This window comes from Echeneis naucrates, chromosome 3 (assembly GCF_900963305.1).
Source record: "Echeneis naucrates chromosome 3, fEcheNa1.1, whole genome shotgun sequence".
Classification (NCBI taxonomy): Eukaryota; Metazoa; Chordata; class Actinopteri; order Carangiformes; family Echeneidae; genus Echeneis; species Echeneis naucrates.
The window spans coordinates 5,004,111-5,022,711 of record NC_042513.1 but is presented as its reverse complement, the minus strand read 5'-3'; the positions used below and the strand labels follow the sequence as shown (position 1 = coordinate 5,022,711).

The 18,601-nt window shown below is 40.9% G+C and overlaps 1 protein-coding gene across 2 annotated transcripts in view; it reads left to right on the top strand.

Annotated features, from left to right (window-relative positions):
- sox6 (SRY-box transcription factor 6) overlaps nt 1-17,901 on the top strand; it is a 122,013-nt gene extending 104,112 nt beyond the window's left edge. Inside the window, exons 14-18 of one of the 2 annotated variants that reach the window (XM_029497809.1) lie at nt 289-476; nt 8,991-9,096; nt 15,592-15,765; nt 16,600-16,816; nt 17,595-17,901. In XM_029497809.1, coding sequence (XP_029353669.1) covers nt 289-476; nt 8,991-9,096; nt 15,592-15,765; nt 16,600-16,816; nt 17,595-17,901 — 992 coding nt within the window. Of the gene's footprint in view, nt 1-288; nt 477-8,990; nt 9,097-15,531; nt 15,766-16,599; nt 16,817-17,594 lie in introns of both variants that reach the window. The other variant, XM_029497808.1, reaches the window with a different exon arrangement.
- The last annotated feature ends 700 nt before the right edge of the window (nt 17,902-18,601 follow it).

Below are 18,601 nucleotides of genomic sequence, written 5' to 3'. Positions count from 1 at the left end.
AAGAGTGTAACTTTGTCTCTATTCTTTCTTCCCTGCTAAATTGAGAGAATCTACCATATTGCCACATTTATTATACGTAACATTCATTATCGATCATTAAGATATGATATTGGGGGGCGTTGTTGTAGCTGCTTTGGATTGTTGGGTGGGTTGCAGCCCCCCCCCAGTAAATTACACCTATGCTCCAATTGCAAGTTCTTGGTTTTGTTTTGGTGCTTAATGATTTACTAATTTGTGATTTGGGAGACTAACGTTTCTCTCTAAATTCCATTGTGTGTGTCTGTGTAGATATTCTGTCTAGCCTAAACTCTACCGCACTGTTTGGGGACCAGGATACAGTGATGAAGGCCATCCAGGAGGCCCGAAAAATGAGGGAGCAGATCCAGAGGGAACAGCTCCAACATCACCAGCAGGGCATGGAGACAAAGCTATCCGCCCTCAGTTCAGTGGGCCTCAACAACTGCAGAGTTGACAAGGTTAGCACTACTATCACACAGTCTGCCGCTCTTTATCCCTGATTGAAGGCTTCTCCACTGCAGTCTTTTTCTGTAAAGCAAATGACCACCAAGAGTGTTCAGCTCTTCCTGAAAGTAGTGTAGGAAAGAAACTATTAAAGAAAGTGGAGCATGGCCATTTTAATACAGCAGTCATTCTTAAGACTAATACATTTCTTTAATCCATGTCCAGGGTGGTCATATTGATAAGAGCTGGCTTACTTCAGCATGTACGCATTCGATTACTGAATTTAGTATGAATATGTTTGTGTGTGTTTAGAGGACTCAACGTTGTTGATGTTAGTCTTAGGGCCATGACAGGCCATGGCAGTGCCCGGTGTGGGTTAAGAAGGCTCTGAAGTCTCTGCCCAATTAAAGCAGACTTTCAGCCCTCTCTGTCCCCTGACGCGGGATGGGGCTGCTTTGTACCAGGAGCACACACTCCCAGGGATTCCCTTTAAAAATATCTTCAATCGATGAGTCAATCAAGGAGAGAAAAAAGCTGTCCTCCTCTTTTCAGCTTGATGCCATGTTGCCAGTTGGCTGTGAGGAGCAGGCAGGAACTGGGAGCGATGCTAATTAATATTTCAGTACCTGACACTTTCAACCAACAGCCTCAACTAGGTCAATGTATATGTAAAAAAGTCAATGAATATCTATTTTGATTTCCACCTAATTTGGTGTTTGGAAGAGATCACTGTCTATGCAGGTGGCAATCATCTATGCTCTTACTGAAGTGAAGCAAATAAATTAGTGAAGCCCACAGAGGACACAGATGGAGCCTCTCCTGCACTTTTTTGCACCCCTTTCTAACCATGAGATAAGAACTTTACGAAAATGAATCAATCAATCCTATTAAATTAAAACAATGTTTTACCACCATTACCATGTTGTGCAAAATAAAATTTTAAGATGTTTTTCCTTTTTATGTTTAGTCAAAAAACCTGGGATCTGAGGCATTTAGCATGAAGTTAGGCAGTGTTCAACCAAGCAGCCGGATTTGCTTGAAATGAAAGCACTAAATGAACAATACCTGTAAGACCCATTTTCAACAAGCTGTACACACCTATAGCTTCATTATCCTCGGAAGGTAGACTTAATGGCTTTTAAACTCCTGTTTTTGCAAGGTTTAGCTTTGTTTCCTGAACTTTTTCTGTTCGCCTATGTGAACGCAATTATCTCAGGGAGAAGGATGCTTTTCTTTTCTGCTGTTTTCTTTTGAAGCACTGTCTTCTTCTTGAAATAGGCAGTCATTCCTCACCTGTATTCCACCTTTTGTCTGTCTTTTCCACCTGAGGAACATGAAGAACAGAAAAACTGTGTGTAATTAGACTGCATCCAGGTGGAGAATGCGATTCTGGCTGTGCTACCACTCCTCATTTGAGGTTGTTGGGGCCTTGCACACAGACCTTGAGCTGTTGTTTTGCTTTTTTCAAATGACCAGCTAATGTTAAAAATTCAAAGCCTGATTCAAAGCTTGATTCTATTGCTTTAGCAAATCACAGTGAGATATTGTCACCTCTTAATTTCAGTGACACTGGTCCTGTTAGGATGGTGTGAAATTACAGATGCGCTTTATCAAGTCAGCTAAAAGAATTGCCCCATCATCTTTATCCTTCGGCTGCAATAAAGAACAGCAGGTTGTAATTCAGCGGTGCAATGAGCGGGAAGGAGAGAGAGGCTTTTGCTGATACAAGCCAACGGACTAGAAAGGTTTGAATGCCCCAGATAAAAGCTTTCACTTTGGTCAGTTTCAGAATATTAATATTTCAAGAAAGCACCTCACCTGACATAAATATGCTGTGATCTTTAATAGCTTTCCTCCCAGTCTCTTGTTTGGAAGTTTATCATAGTGAGCGCTTACATGAAGTAGATTCGGGAAAGGTAACATAAATGGGATTAAGGAGAGGTTAAGATCATCCAGTGTGGCTGTTAGAGGGGGATATTAAATATTGATTTATCCCACTGTAATGACCGGGCAGAGGAGTGGGTCTAAGTGCTGCTTACAGATGGATCAATTCATCTTTTCATACAAAGTGTGTCCAAACAGTACAATGCATTCCTCCCTAACCTTTATCACTCTGATTCTGACTATGTCTCCCTCCCTCCCTGGCCATTGACCTAGGAGAACATGGTGCAGCCCAGACTCTCTGTTCAACAGTATACAAGCCTTTAACCTGAGGACATGTAAAATATTCATGCTTTACTGGAGCAGATTTTCTTGCTTGTCTTTTTATTTGTCTGTTTTTCCTATATCCCATCACTACAATAAAACCTTTTACAACCCTTCTGCAATTTACCTTTTTGAAATATTTATCTAAAGATATTATTGTCTGCAGAGGGCAATTACTTTGTTCCATTATTTACTATCTCCTCCTCACCCAGTGGAAGCTTTTACCTCGAATGCACTAGTTTGCCCAGAGTAGAATACGGTACATCTGAATCCATTTGTAACCATTCGAATTGTTTCCCTTGATTATGCTCTAAAGCTATAACTGGCCATGCTTTTTTCAGGGTCATGGGTGAAGGTGAAAAGTAAGTTCCCCCATGTGGCCCTTGTTGTATTTAAACAGTATACAAGTATACAGTGTACATAATTAAGTGATACACATTTGTACATGTCAACTGTGAATTGTAAGTAGCTTGATTGAGACAAGATCAATTCCTTAGATATAGACAAATGAGAGCAATAAATCACTTTTTAGTCTCTTATACTCACTTATATTCAGCAGGGATAGCCACTTGCCAACTGTAAATAAAAATGTGACCGCATTTTGGGCAAATGACAGCTCATGCAACCTGAATCTGCAGTTTGTTGGCCCCTAAACCTGTTGAACCTGCTATAGTTAGGAATGGCTGGTTTTCTGCGCTTCAAAGACATGTTATATATGTGACATCCTGGATGTTGTATAGGATAAAATTTATTCCTCTGCTGACATGTCCCTAACTGGAATCAAAAGGTGAAAGGCCAGTGTATTAACCTATTGAACTGCCCTTTTCTGCCCCACAGCACCTCTTCTTCTCAGTATTGATGACTACAATTGTCCATTTCCCATATCCCAAAGCACAGCCTGTAAATATTCAAATGGAGCTTATACTGGTGCTGCATAAAATCCCAACTCCTAACCTATTGGTTATAGTGGTTATACTGTTCCGTTCTGCGTGCATGCATGTGTGTGTGTGTGTGTGTGTATGTGTCCATGCATACATGTGCATGCACGTGTGTGTGTGTATGTGTCCGTGCATACATGTGCATGCATGTGTGTGTGTGTGTGTGTGTATGTGATGCCAGGGCCCTATTCAGGCAAAGCCCTCACAAAGACTTTGAATATAATCTTGTCTGGTCTGCAGCCCTGGAAGCAATTTTCTGCTCCTTTTCGACTGCTGTCTTGGAAATTGCAAACCAAGGCGTTTTGGCTGCAATGTAAATCCTTGGCATACAAGGGTTATCCCATCCAAATTAGATTATGCTCAGCTCCCAGACACTGGCTGTAGCCAGCAAGTGCTATTGTGAAGATTGCTTACGTTAATGCTTTGTCCAATTGTTCACATTTGCCAAAAGAGTAAAAATAATGTATGACTCTGTATAATATGCACCTGTGCAAGTGTGTGCATCTGCAGGCTCCTGTTCCAGGTCAGGTATTTTGCTCTATCTCGCCTCTTCCCCAGAAAGACATCAAACCTGCATCTTGGTAGCATCATTTGGCGGTGTTATTGCCATTATTTTCTACAGTTGTCGTTTAACATGGAGAATTTCTGGCGTGTTGTAGTTGCTCAGAAAAGCTGCTGGCCTCAGTGGCAAAGACCTGTGAAGCCATGTTCACCACAAGGCACATACAACAAAGAGCGAGGTAAAGAATGAACCACAAAACACCATTTATAGTCTACAGTATTGTTGCAGTAGCTCCAGTGTCCAACAAGTCTTGAGGTTTTGTCTATGTGTGAAAGGGCTTTGGTAATGCTGCAGTTTCTAATATCCTGCTGTCTGCACCCTGGACAGTTTGATAAGGAAGGAGATTTCAGTCCAACTTCAAATTCCCTGGAGGGCCCAGAGAAAAGTTCTGGATCATTGAAGACTAGAAAGCCATAAAAGTACATGATGTCAACACAAGTGAACTCAGCAGTGCAGAGAAGAAGGTGAACATACACTGCAAAAAATATGACATTTTCAGCACATCAACACAGAGTTTTTCTCTAATAAAATATGGATAGTGCGGGACAGAATGTCCCACAGGGGACACTTAAAGATATGCAGAAGAAAGCTGATTGTTTTAAATGTACACTCAGAGGTCACATCTTCTGAGTTTGACTTTTCTCTGCAACATAAAATAACTCATTCTAAATAATGGGAGTATATCCTTTTATTAAAAACAAACAATAAACATTAAATTGGCAAACCGCCTAGAATAGACTTAGCTCACCATTTTTGAACATAGTTTTAGCTGTTTAATTTAATTAAATGCCTTTCTTCCCTCAGTTAAACAAATGAGGTGATGCCCTGGCAATACAAATGGGACTAGAATAGCTGGCCATCCCTGCTCTGTGTGATGTTCAGGATGACTACCATAGGACAGATGCCAGCCTTTTGTGGCTGCTACTGTTAACTAAAAGGTTTCTTGGACCTGGTCAGTATGCTTGTATGATAATTTGCTCCAAGGTCTGGTTTGTCGATTTTCATAAGGATATCTACAACACTTTGGACTGATTAGGCATAAAGTGTCCAGACCTCTCTGCCATTACCACTGCCTAGTACAGTGAAGCATCTCTTCACCTTCGCTGAGCTCTTTCGTGAAAGCAACAGCATAGTCTGATTTCAAAAGCTCTTGCAGACAAACTGACAGCTGATGAGTGGAGCTGACAACGGAGCATTGATCTGCACTGCAGTCTACCTTACTACTGAGCATATTTTTCTTTTATCTGTATTTGAACAATCCTGGGCCATATGGATTTGCCTATAGCCCGGAGCTATTTACAAAGGAGAGAGTGAAGGAGTGTCAGGATTGGCGGTGTGTTGCTTAAATATAGGGCAGGAGTAGGCACAATACACAGGGCCGTCCGCTTTTGCCCAGAATACACCCTGTGGGCAGAGCAGCAGGCCTCCGGCACATGTTCTGTGGCAGACCAGATTAAAGCCCTCTTTACAGCACTGTCAAGGGCTCTTCTGGGCTCCCTTGCCCAAGAAGTTTCACACTCCAGCTAGACTATCTATTCTCTTTATACCTCTCTCTCTTCCTGTGTGTCTCACAACTGGACGGCTTATGACTTCACCGGGCAACCATGTGCAACTGAACAAATCGCATCTGTTACCAAACTTAAAAGACAAAAGACTGCACAGGCAGGGTAGATGAGATTATTGTGGGTGGCAGTTTTCCACCACAACTTGGAGTGTGCTGCTATAATTTTAGTTGTGGGGTTTGGGGGGGGGGGACGCCATGCTGAAGTCATTTGAGGGAGGGACATGTTGTGTGCCAGCAGTCATGGTCAGAGTGGGAGGGGACTCATGTGCACTGATGCATCTTTTGTCTCCTGTATCTTTATCTCCTCTCATCCTCAATTAGTTTTTCATTTCATCTGTTTATGTAACATTTCCCCTCTCTCTCAAGCCTTTCAGCAGTTAGCAGCATTCATTTTGTGTATTGTTTGTGTTCAAAGTTTTTCTTCATTCCCTTGAACTGCACATTCTAAATACCTTTTTTATATTAGCCATATACTGATGGGCTTGCTCCCTTTCTCTCTCCCTCTCCTTTCCTGGCAGGAAGGCCAGTTTCCCCAGATACTGCATGTCCTTTGCTACTTCTCTTTGTCAGAGTGATCAGTAAAAATTTAATGACACTATAAAATAATAAAAGTACCATTAATTTATCACAGCACTTGATGCGTGGGCAGTAAAGAAGCATTGGTTCACTGAATATTTTTCAGCCTTAAAACAAAACCACGATGCTTTGCACATAATTTATGGCCCTAATTTCAACTATAATTCTAATTCACGGATATAAATTACCAAACTTATAACCAATAAGTATATTAAAGTCAGTATATAAAATTTTATGAAAATGTGGGGTGCCATATTGCACAGATAGTCTAATATTAATTAGCATAGATAACAGGGAGGGGAGGAATACTTACTGTGACCACATCTTTAGATCAAGATATGTAAAATGCTACATCATATAAAGTGTACATGTTCTTTATATAACCACAAGGACCCCCAGATACTTTTTCACATCAAAAGAGGAGAAGCTAAACCAAGCAAGCCTCAAACAAGCACCTCATTCAGTCTCATTCCAGCTGTCTAATGTGCTGATGTTCACTAATCATATGACTGTGCACTGAAGAAAGAAGTTCAACACTGAGCTAGTTATTAATGAAATTCATTGATTGATGGCTCGTGTTCGCACTCCTTCTCAGCCCAACGTGATACTTAATGATCATGAGTTTATAAAAGGACTTGATTGATCAGCAGGGACCAACGAAGCGCAAAAGGAGGAGATGACTACTTTATTAGAGATCTACACTACCCGTGAACGTTGTGTCTTCCTAGTGGACTGTCCAAGTAGCATCTAAAAGCAGCACCATTACCCATCCAGCTAATAGCACATAAGTCACTTTGTCATCGGGCTGCTAGCTTCTTTCATTAAGAGCAATAATGTGGCTGGGTGATGAATACGGCTCTGTGAGCGTGTATGCTCACGCCTGTGTTGCTTTACACAGAATGTGACACAGAGAAAGGCACCGCACTCCGTCTTCTCTTTACAAAGCACCCTCTTGCCCAGCAGGGACCACCAAATATGTCATAATTAGAAAACACTTAAGTAAGCAAAGGGGTTGTCAGATAGACAGGCTCTAATCACAGACCATAAGCACGTAGTGGTTAATTGTATATCAGAATCACTATCCTGGCTATAAATAATGACTGCTCCTTCAAGTATAATGGTAAATTGCAATCCTCTTTCTGTCTCTCTCACTCCTTTCTTTTGAGGAATAGTTCTTGAATAAATAAAAGCATGTGGAAAATCAAAATACTGTGAAAGGCCTCAAATGGACTTAAACTATCTCCATCATTCATCTTGTCATCGTTTTAACCCTCAGAGAAAAAAGGTTATGAAAATGAAAAAAAAAAAAAAAAAAAATTGAATAGATTTTTTTTCCCTTTTCCGTTATGCCTATTGTTGACAAGAAGACTTCATCTGTCAGGGAAAAACAACTAAACAAATCAAATACAGCCACAAAATGAACATTTTCACTTAAAATAGTTAGATCTGCTTAATTCTTTAGCATTTTGTCCCATTAAGAGGAGGGAAAACATTTGTCCCTGTGGGGGGAAAAGTCAAAAAACAACAAAACAGTGTAATGCATGACAAACACAGGGCTAAAAGATTAATGTGTGTGCTGGTCTCTGCGTGTGGCAGGGGAGCTGTTAGCATCGTGTGAAGACTGTACCTGAGTATCTGTTGAGACTGCTTGTGATAGACTTGTTTAAAAAGGAAAGGGGCAGAGGTCAGTGCAGACATTACATCTTTGGCAGAGACTGAACACTCACCATGAGAGTAAAACAAATGATTTTTTTTTCTGAATGGTGGCAGCGTGCCTGCTTTTAGTGTCACCCAGGCAAAACCTAAGGAGGGGGGGATTATTTGTATCATGCAGAGTCAAAGTATCCATCTCCTAGTTGAGTCTTTAGAGAGGAAGACAGCCCTTTGGTAATGCCCTGTGTATTCACTGAGGAAGTAGGTCATTCAACAATGGAGCCAGCAGCAGTCGGCACTCTCTCCTTGCATAATGCATTAAGTGTAATGTGCAGCAACTATTCAGAGGCCCCCCGAAAGCTGTTATTTTATTCTGTAAATGCACACGGACATGACATTTAATATTGTCAAAGAGCGCTGAATGACAGGGTTTCATTGTGTGTCAAGTTCAACATGATGCCAAGTTTAATCTGAACACAAAGCAACATGACAAACGGGAAAACACGGTGTGTTCTCCAAAGCATGAACTCTGAATAAATGATGGGCGCTGAGCTCTGGGTGCTGCAGACTGGAAGGGAGGATGTAAGGAAAAGATTACAGAGGAAAATCTGAGCACTGCAAAGAGGGCCACGGCCCCATTGTGTGCCCGGGATCACAAAGTATCCTTCTGTAAATCTATTTACAGCACCCCTGGCCCTCACTGTCTCTCTGCCTGCTGTCATCTATTATAGCAGCTGCTGAATAGAGAGATGAGAGAGGAAAAAGGTACATCTAGCTCATGTCAAAAGAGCAGCTCTTCAAAAGCACATCCATTAATCAAAGACACTTTTATTCTTTTCAAAATTTCAGATTCCTGATGGGGTTCTCTCTCTCTCTCTATATATATATATATATATATATATATATATATATATATTATCCTCCCCTTCTTCTTCTTTTTTTTTTTTTTTTTTTTTTTACAATGCTATCACTGTAAAAACTTGTTTGTGTCTGTTTGTCTGTGGGCCTCATTGTATGCATTTCCTTGCAGGAGAGGGCACATTTTGACAGCATTGGGCACCACCTTGGCAAGCTGGGTGAGGAAGGGAAGATCGGACACAGAGTTATTGACCTCACCAGGCCAGAGGATCTAGACGGTAAGTCCTCATGAGTCTCTCTCTCTCTCTGTCTCGCATTTTTTAACCATTAGTGTTCTTATTTAATTTTTTTTTCACTAACCATCTCCATATCTGATTAAAAACTTTCCTTATAATCTATCCGGTGTTGCAAAAATTGACTGTGTGAAAGTGTTGCAATTGTTGAATGCTAGACTAATTGTAAACTTTAAAACTAAGAGGCGTTTTACTGGTTGATAAAGGCCACTACTACATGTGGCTGTGCGCCTCAGAATTACATCAGTGGAGCAGTTAGTTGGGTGTGTGTTTGCCAGAGGGATGTGGGGGTTGGGTGAATGCTGTTTGAAATGAGCCATGGCTCTGAGGTTTTCACAGGTAGGTGAGAGGGTGACAAAGGTGTTTTAGGACAAAGCTGGCTTGTTTCCAAGTTGAGCTCCTGTGTCTGTTGTGCTTGTTTGAGATCGTGGGCCAGGGGTGTAAATTTGGGTTGCACCACAGTGACAAAGCGTCATCTCCTTTTGTGGCGTTGGTTCCTACACAGTGGCAAGGAGTACATCGGTGCACCAATGTTTGTCCATCATAAATATTTGTGGTAGTTTCCATGGCACTTCAGAGGAAAATGGTTCTGACTTTGATGCCTCAGAGTCTCAAGGCAGAGGGAAAGATATTTCTCAGGACAATGTAATCCATCAACAACTTTAAATAGCATCTTAGACATATTTCCCAACAGTTTTAGACAAAAATTTTCCTTTGAAATTGGTTCACATTGACATATATATATATATATATATATATATATAATTTTTCACTTCCCATGAAAATGTTTACAAACTCCAAAGCAAACATCTTGCTTGTGTAGTTTCACATCACACCCAATCCTGAAGATGAGAATTAAGAGGTGTATTTAGTGGATTCACAGATATTTTTCCCACGTCAGCCACAGAGGCAATCCCATCCCACCCGTCTGACTCCTTGGATAGATGTGCTTCCACCGCTCGTTCTGTCAGTGGGAACCTTGCCTCTGTGGCTGCTGTGGAGTCAGGACCAGAGCAGAGCGCACACCAGGGCCGTTGTGTCCTTTTAAGTCCTGCTCATGGCCGAGGGAGCGGCTCTCGCCAGACGCTTCACATCGGTGTTCCCAGTGGGCTATGGATTAGGAACAAGTAGAGGTTAGGGGAGAGGAGAGGTCTTCCTGCCTGAGAGGAATGGCTGGGAGCAAACAGCAGCAAACATAACTCAGAACACAGTTAACATTTCTCCTCTCGCCACAAACATATCTGTCTATTTCTTTTAGCCTAACCGGCAAGAAAGCACCACATACGGGTGAATGATGTGAACTACAAAGTGTTTATTCCACTGAGAGTTGACTTTGAAATCTTTATTATGAGGATTTCCTTCGCCTTGAATCACTAAATGGTATTTAAAAGCCTTTATTTTCATGTAGGTAGCATATCCATTACATTACAACATAATCTTTTATTCTGTTTAAGTAAAAACCACGTATGGCCATTACATCATAAAAGTTTGTTTATTTATATGTTAACTGACTTTAGCCTCGTGTTATCACAGCCAATCCAAATTTGAGTGTTAAATGTGAATAATTCTGGGAGCAGTTTGTACAGAAGGAAGGAAAATTATTTGAAACCGCTTTGTTTTTCATAGAATTTTCCTCGGTAATTCAGAACACACTGCATATACTTAAGTGTTTCCTTAAAAGGAAAATTACTGGGTGTAACTCTCCACACTTACAGAGGGTGTGAAAGCCCCTTGGTGTGCAGCAGCTTTCTCCTCGGAGCTGAGAAGCCACACTGAGCAGAGCCAGTGCACAGTGGACCTCTGTCATCACAGCAGTTCACAGAGAAGTTTAGGTTGTTTAAGCTAATATTTGCAAAGCATGAAGCAACCCAAAGCCCGAATGGATAAAATAAGGGGGCAAAAAGAGAAAGGAATGGAAAAGATTGGATTTCCCTCATTTTTACAAAGCCATGAGCTGTGCGAACAATTTCACCAAAAATTCAATCAGGTTTTTTTTTTGTTTGTTTGTTTGTTTGTTTTTTTTAAGTATTCAAGAAAAACCTCAAGAATATAGGAAGTACCACAAAGGCCTCAGCCTGGCCAAGCCTTTCGTTCATTCGTATATGGTGTGTGGACTTGATGTGTAGCTGAGGTTGTGTTTGTCTAAACCACCCCCACCACTGAGGGTCTGCTGAGAACAAAGAGGTTGTTGAGAGATATAAGGGAATGAGAAAATATGAGACCTTAACCAAACTGTGTCTCTAAGTCCTTATGGAATTAGGTGAGAAGAACAGTAGGAGTCTTGCATTGTTATTATAAATTACTCTTAAATGAGTAACACTAGTTCGTTCTGAACTTTCATAAGTTGATTGTTTGAAGAGGTCATTCTTGCTGTTTTCATGTCACTGTGAAGGTGTAGGAAACATGTTTGGACTTTTATTGCTGAGGATTTTTATCTGGCTGTAACAACAATAGAAAAATAGCGCAAAACAATCAATGAGAAGGTTATCTGTATGGTTGGCTAAATTAATTTTAGCCCCAATTTCACACTGATTTCTGTGTGGCTCCGTTTCTCTGAGTGGATGCACCTCTTTTTGTGAGTGCGAAGTTGGGATGTTGTGAAAGATTAGATGCTACTTTTAGGCTAAATACACACAAGACAGACTAGAGCAGAGAAAAGTGAAAGCCATGTCCTGCATGTTGAAACAGGTTTGCTTTTTGTTGTTGGAAGTTTCTCAAGTCTAACTGTAAAAAAAAAAAAAGGATTGGCATGTTATAGTGGAGCTTATATCACTTGTAATTTGTAATGGTTTAATTGCTAGGGGCTCAGGCTAGAGCAGGAGCACTGAGCACCGTGTCCTGTCTGTCCATACACATTAATCTAGCCTGATCTTGCTCTGAGGGAGAGGCTCTATTGTCAGCAGTAAATGCCTTCAGTCGGAGGTGTTGGATTTGATCCCAACAGGGAGGGCTTGGCAGGTTTGCGTGATTGTTGCCTGCTCACTGAGGCTCATCCTCTTGAGCGGATTCCTGGGTGACATTATGTGTCTGCCCACAGAACAAAGATGAGTAAGGGGAAGGAGAGGGGGAGGAGAGGGGACGGCTGGGGCAGTGCTACCCTCTGGCTTGGTACACGGTCAAGTCTGAGCCTGCAGCTCACAGGTGCGATATGCTTCTGGGCCTCACTAAATTCTCTCTCTAATTTGATAAAGGTTTTTTTTTAGGCCTACTTCCTCGTTCGCTCTCCTTTCATTTTTCATCCCCACCCCCCATGCCCCGAGCACTCACACAATCATTCTTTCTCACTGTAATTCATGCTGCTCATCTGCAGTGTTTCCAGGAGAGACAAATTAAAAGGGGATTCTCATATCGCTCTGTCACACTTGAGCTGCAGGCCTCATGAATCACAATAAATTCTATTAAGCAGCTCTCCCTCTGTTTCACTCCCTCCCCAGCTACCACCCAGGGGGCCTGCCCCTGTCACTGCTAAACATCTGTGTTTATTTACACAATCACACACCTAACTAAGTGATTCCTAAATGTCCTACTCCTCCTGGAAAAAAAAAACAATAGTTAATGCTCATTTGTAAAATGTCAGAGCAGTCGTGATTTCATTGACAACGCAAAAACAACACCATGGCAAATTGTTGCAGTTTCCAGGGATTTTCTGGACAAGCTGTTAATGCCCCAGGATTCCTGTGATTAAATCATAGGCATTACAGGGGCCGGGTGGGGTGAGTAAGATTATTAACCTGCGAAGCCCTTTATGCTTTTACACAATGTTTTTACGATAATCAGTAATATTACAGTCAGGATTTTCATATAATTTAAGGCCAGAGGTCAAACTGTGTGTGAGGCTCTCCAGTCCCCCGGGCCAATCTTAGGTCTGAGTCAGCTTGAAAACTTCATCACTTTCTTCTTTATACATCCAAAGCACCTGTCTGAGGAAGGATGAAAGTAAATGATGTAACGCTGCTGTTGTGCATTTCACCGTTCTTCTGTAGCATCAGGCAGAGCAGACAGGCACTCTCCCATGTGCCATACCTCATCTGGCTTCCCTCCAATGAACCCAAGTCACGTGGCTGGTTTCCTGGCTAACTATGGATGTGGCACTAGCTGATGGCAGGCAGTTGTTTTGTCCCCCTCCCCGTAAGAAGCTCACCTCTGCCCGTATGCATGCACACCAGTATATAAATTGCTGAATCAGTGTCAGTGATAGAGTAATGGCACGGGAGGCATCGTAAATTACAGCAAGCGATCCCAGGGTGCAGACACTGGCTGTCGTGTCTGAGTGAGCGCTGCGCTCCTGAGCTAATGAATACCTTCATCTGGCCCCGGCAGTCAGCAGATTGCCCCGCGTTGATGGATACTGTCAGCCCTCCACCACACCACATTTCATTGCACAATAAACATGGTTGTCAAAACCAAACAAAGTGAAATCAATTCATCCTGTACAGTGAGTGCATGCTAAATGAAATTAACGTACTGTGGGGCTCTGTGGCAGCAAAGGTAGTGTATTATTTCTGAATTCATGATGACTGTAAGGCCTATAGGAATGTTGGAGGCAGAAACAAACAAACATGACACATTGGCAGCACAGTTTGAGAGAAAAAAAATTTGATTTCTTTAAATATTTTTATACAAGATGTGTGTGTGTGTGTATGGAAGCAGGCAAATATATGTTTAATTAAAAAAACTGCCAAAGAAAAGCTAGAGGTTTTTAATACAAGAGGGCCCTTTGTCTGCACAGTGATGAAAATGGTCATGCTAAAGAAAAATAAAAAAAATGGTAAGGTGAAAAAAGGCATTAACGTTAGATAATATAAAAGAATACGATCATGTAAAGGTTGGATACTGATTGTAACTCTATCTCAGGGATATTAACATCAAGACATGGCTATAGTTTTTTCGTGCCAAATATTTTTAATTCCACATATTTTTCCTCCTCTTTTTTCTTAATATGGAGTTGCAATGATTTAATTTTGTTTTTGATTATTTGATTATGACTGTTTGCTCTATTGGCCAGAACTATGTGAAAATATAATCACAAAGTGGAAAATGTGTTTTTCACTAGCCTCGCTGACAAAGGCAAGCCTCTGTGCATCACAAATATGGCTGTCAAACATGAGTTAGTGAAAACTGATTTGGGGTGTCTTACTGGGAGAGACAGGTTTCCTCTTGAGCTGCTGGCCATCAAACACACTTTGTGCAAAACCCAACTATCACCGCACCCCCAGATCAATTATAGGAGGTGGTTGTGATTACATATTTTTGTCCTTTCAGCAATTGGCTTCAATAATAGTTTTGAAAAGGAGACGTGCTTTTCCGAAGTGAAGACGCTCTTCTGTGTCTTTGGTGATTAGAGCAGAGCGAGGTTTCAGTGGTTTTGAAATTAATGCCTCTGCACAGCCCTCCATTACTCATTAAGAGTTTGATTTTGTTTATCAGCTGAAATAATAATAGAAATGAAACCCCAGGTAACATGTGCCAAAGATACAAGTGGAATGGTCTAATGAGAAGGCTTCACATGTGGATAATGAAATATGCATGAGTCATCCCAAGCTTTCTTTTCCAGATTTGAGATCATTAAAGATGTATCGTAGCATATGGAAGGCTTTTTTTGTCTTATTTTTCAAGCCTTGTTTATCAACATGTTTTTGTTTGTTTAAATATTCATACTGCTTTTATTTAATTCTTTCACATCTTACATATAAAAGGAAGCAAATGCGCATCCAAACAGAAATCATTATCAGTCTGATGTACAGTTTAATACTGAGAGAAACTCTCTTATGCTGATTGTGAATGCCCTGATTGAGAAACAGCACTTTGGAGAAACGGCACACTCACTCATCGCAAATCTAAGCCTGGTTTGTTTGTTGTGCATTTTAGTGTGTGGATGTGTGTGTGTGTATGTGTGCACGCGTAAGGAGAGGGAAAGAAGAGAAAGCTTGTCTGGATTTATTTGTGTATATATGTGTTAAAATGTACTTTGGAAGAATATTTATTCAAGAATTTCCTTCAGATATTTTTTTAAGAGTGTCTGAAGTCCTGCATTTGTAAAGAATTTGGCATCCTTGTACTATGGACACTACATCTACTGTGTCAAATTGAAATGTATGTTGTAGCGAAGAAAGGGGTGAATTCTGTAGCATGAAATATTTCGCTGTCATTCATATCCAAGGTCTTCCTATTTTTCTTTGGATAGACCCTCTTTAAATGCCATTGTATTCACTTTTATTGCACTGTCAAATTAGATTTTCCACTCAATAGAGTGCCAGCCCCCTTTGGGAGGGTCTGTGGCTTTGCACTCATCTGAAACAATTTTCATGATGATGATGACGGCAGTAGTAACAGTAGGCCGAGGAGAGTTTAAAAATGGCTCGTCATTTAATCAATGTCTTGCCTCGCTCTCTCTTCTTGTTCCTGCTCTGGCTATTCCAGGGTCCAAGGAAGTCAATGGCTCTGCAGATAAACCCCAACCCTATTATTGTTGGCCAACAGGAGGTGCTGGATCTACTGAGGCACGAGTTTTCAGAGAATCTCGAGGAAGGAACAACAACGAACCCCACATTAAAAGGCCAATGAATGCATTCATGGTCTGGGCCAAGGACGAGCGGCGCAAGATCCTGCAGGCCTTCCCTGACATGCACAATTCCAACATAAGCAAGATTTTGGGTAAGACCTTCTAAATCAAGCCCAGTAAATATTTATAGGCTGATAAAAGCAATAAATATGCTGTGTGCAGCCTCCTTCATGACGAATTGTAGAGGTGGAGAACCACTTTTCTGTGTAAGACAGCAGATACTTTATGAGATTTCTTTAATCAGTCTGAATTTTTGTAATGCATCACAGATTTAGGATTTTGGACAATTAGTTGATAGTTTATTCAGCCATGGTAAGTAAAGTTGATCTGAAGCGTTATCAGCCGGTAGGTAAGAGTGGGAAGGTATGTTATCTTGTAGGCCCCTAGGAATCAGTTCACCCAGCATACAGATGGATTTATAGCCCATCACAACCATAAGTGTTTGTCATGAAAAATGACAGAGGCTAAATGGGTCTTGTCCCCGCAGCATTGGAGTCCATACATCAGAGCTGTTAAAAGTGCTGTCATCCAGTACCTGGTAGCACACTTGACATAGCTCTGTTATTTACTACTCTAGTTTGTTGTTTCTTACCATCTGATATCGAGGTATGTCTCGTCTCCATAATCTGCACAGGCAGGGCTATCGAGATGTTCAAAAAAGATGGACAATAAATCTTGGTAGGGTTCGTGGTAGGTGACTGTTTAAGGAAATATCTGCCCTTATTAAGGTTAATTCAGTTTTACATTAAGCTCTTGAAACCAGTGCAGTAAAATGTGAGTGGATTGTGAATTTTAAATATAATTAGCTCTTTTGACAGAACCAGAAGGGTTCTGAATGTCCATTTTTATTATAACAAATTAGCTATTGCTGATTTTTTTCCTGTGTTCACGTGTGTTCTGAAGTCTCAATCCACTGCATTGTGCAGGTTCTCGGTGGAAGGCCATGTCTAACCAGGACAAGCAGCCATACTATGAGGAGCAGGCTCGTCTGAGTAAGCTCCACCTAGAGAAGTACCCAAACTACAAGTACAAACCGCGGCCTAAGAGGACCTGCATCATCGACGGGAAAAAACTCCGTATTGGAGAGTACAAGCAGATGATGCGTTCACGAAGGCAAGAAATGAGGCAGTTCTTCACTGTGGGGTAAGCATGCAGTCCCATCTACGACTATCTAAAAACAAACACCCAAATAACTGGACCATACCTTTACACACAGAAATGACATAAAGACCACTCCCAAAGGGAATTTAATCTCTACTGTATTGGTTTTAGGACACAACCCTGACATGCCCATTAAAATAGTGTTCTTCTATAGATCTATTTTCAAGATTTTAGATAATGGCACTCAGTAAATAGGGCATAAAGTGCAGACATTATTGCGGGATATAAGCTTCAAGTATAGCCTTACAGAAGCCTGGAGGGCAGCAGTCAGAGCTTAACACTTTAATTTACTGTGTGTGGTTAGGAGGAGAGCCCTTCTCCAGGTGTTCCCATGCCAGTCATAAGCTTCACTGGCTGGAGTATCAATCATCGAGCACAACAGCAGACAAGAGCAGCACTAACCACGTATTGGTTTTATGTCACCAATAAACTGGGTCGTGTTTCTGAGCAGTTCAAAACGGGAGCTGTCAGAAGAACCTCTCTTTTCCCAAATCATTTTCACAGAGCTGCTGGCTTGACGTAGGCTGCTGTGGGAAACCCCTAATCCAGCCATCTCAGTTTGAGTGCTTCAGGAAAAAAAAAGAAACAGAAACATATAGTTTGTTTTTTTTATCCTACCGTAACCAACTCACTCTCTGTCAACATTGCTTTCAGCATTATTTGCATTTGTTCTTTACTCATGTTTCATGGTCATGCTCATTTTAATAGTTCATCAAGAAAGTAAGACTAAAGTTAATTTTTCTCTTTCTCTGACATCCAGGCAGCCACCACAGATTCCCATCACTACCAGTGCCAGTATGGTCTATCCCGGGGCCATCACCATGGCAACCACCACACCCTCACCTCAGATGACTTCAGAGTGCTCGAGTGCCTCTGCGAGTCCTGAGCCATCCATCCCAGTCATTCAAAGCACCTACAACATGAAGCTAGAGCCCAATGCAATGGCAAACAACAGTGAGCCAGTCAACGGCGAGGATGAGATGGACATGTACGAGGATTTTGAGGATGAGCCCAAATCAGACTATAGCAGTGAAAATGATACACAAGAGCCAGTCAGCGCCAACTGAGGCCTCTTCAATCAGAGAGGCCAACGCAGAAAACATTCATACAGGAGGATGCCCTGGCCTGATCTGAGGGAATGAGCAAAAGAAAACAAAAACTACACCATAAAGGTTTTAAAATGTTTTTTAAAAAAGTAATAATGATGTATCATTTAGGGGCCAGCATGCAGATGGGGCTTCATCAGAATCAAAAGCTATTTGGTCTTAAGTGTTTCTTCAAGTGTGTAAAGCAGTTTGGTTGTGGTTATTTAGATTTTTTTTTTTTCTTTTTCTTTTTCATTTCACCATTTATTTTTTTCATTGTGATCATGGACATTTACACAATGAGTTTATAGCCTGAAACAAAAGACAGAACTTGAAATTGAAAATTTGTGATTTGATACATACACATATATATATATACATATATATGTGTATGTATTATTTCTTATAAATGTAATTCTTACAGTAATTTTACTTGTTCTCCTCTTCAATTAGGTAATTTTGATATATTAAATAACTGTTCAAGATTTCAAAATGGGAATAATATACTCACTCAGGTATAGCGTGTCAGCCAACAGCTTGTGAATGTTAAAAATCCAGAGTAAAAATTTACCAGTACAAAATATCTCAAAATTCATGTGGGGTGATTCCAACTTTATACACAGGAAAATGACACATCATTATTATTATTATTATTATTATTATTGTTATTATTACTACTACT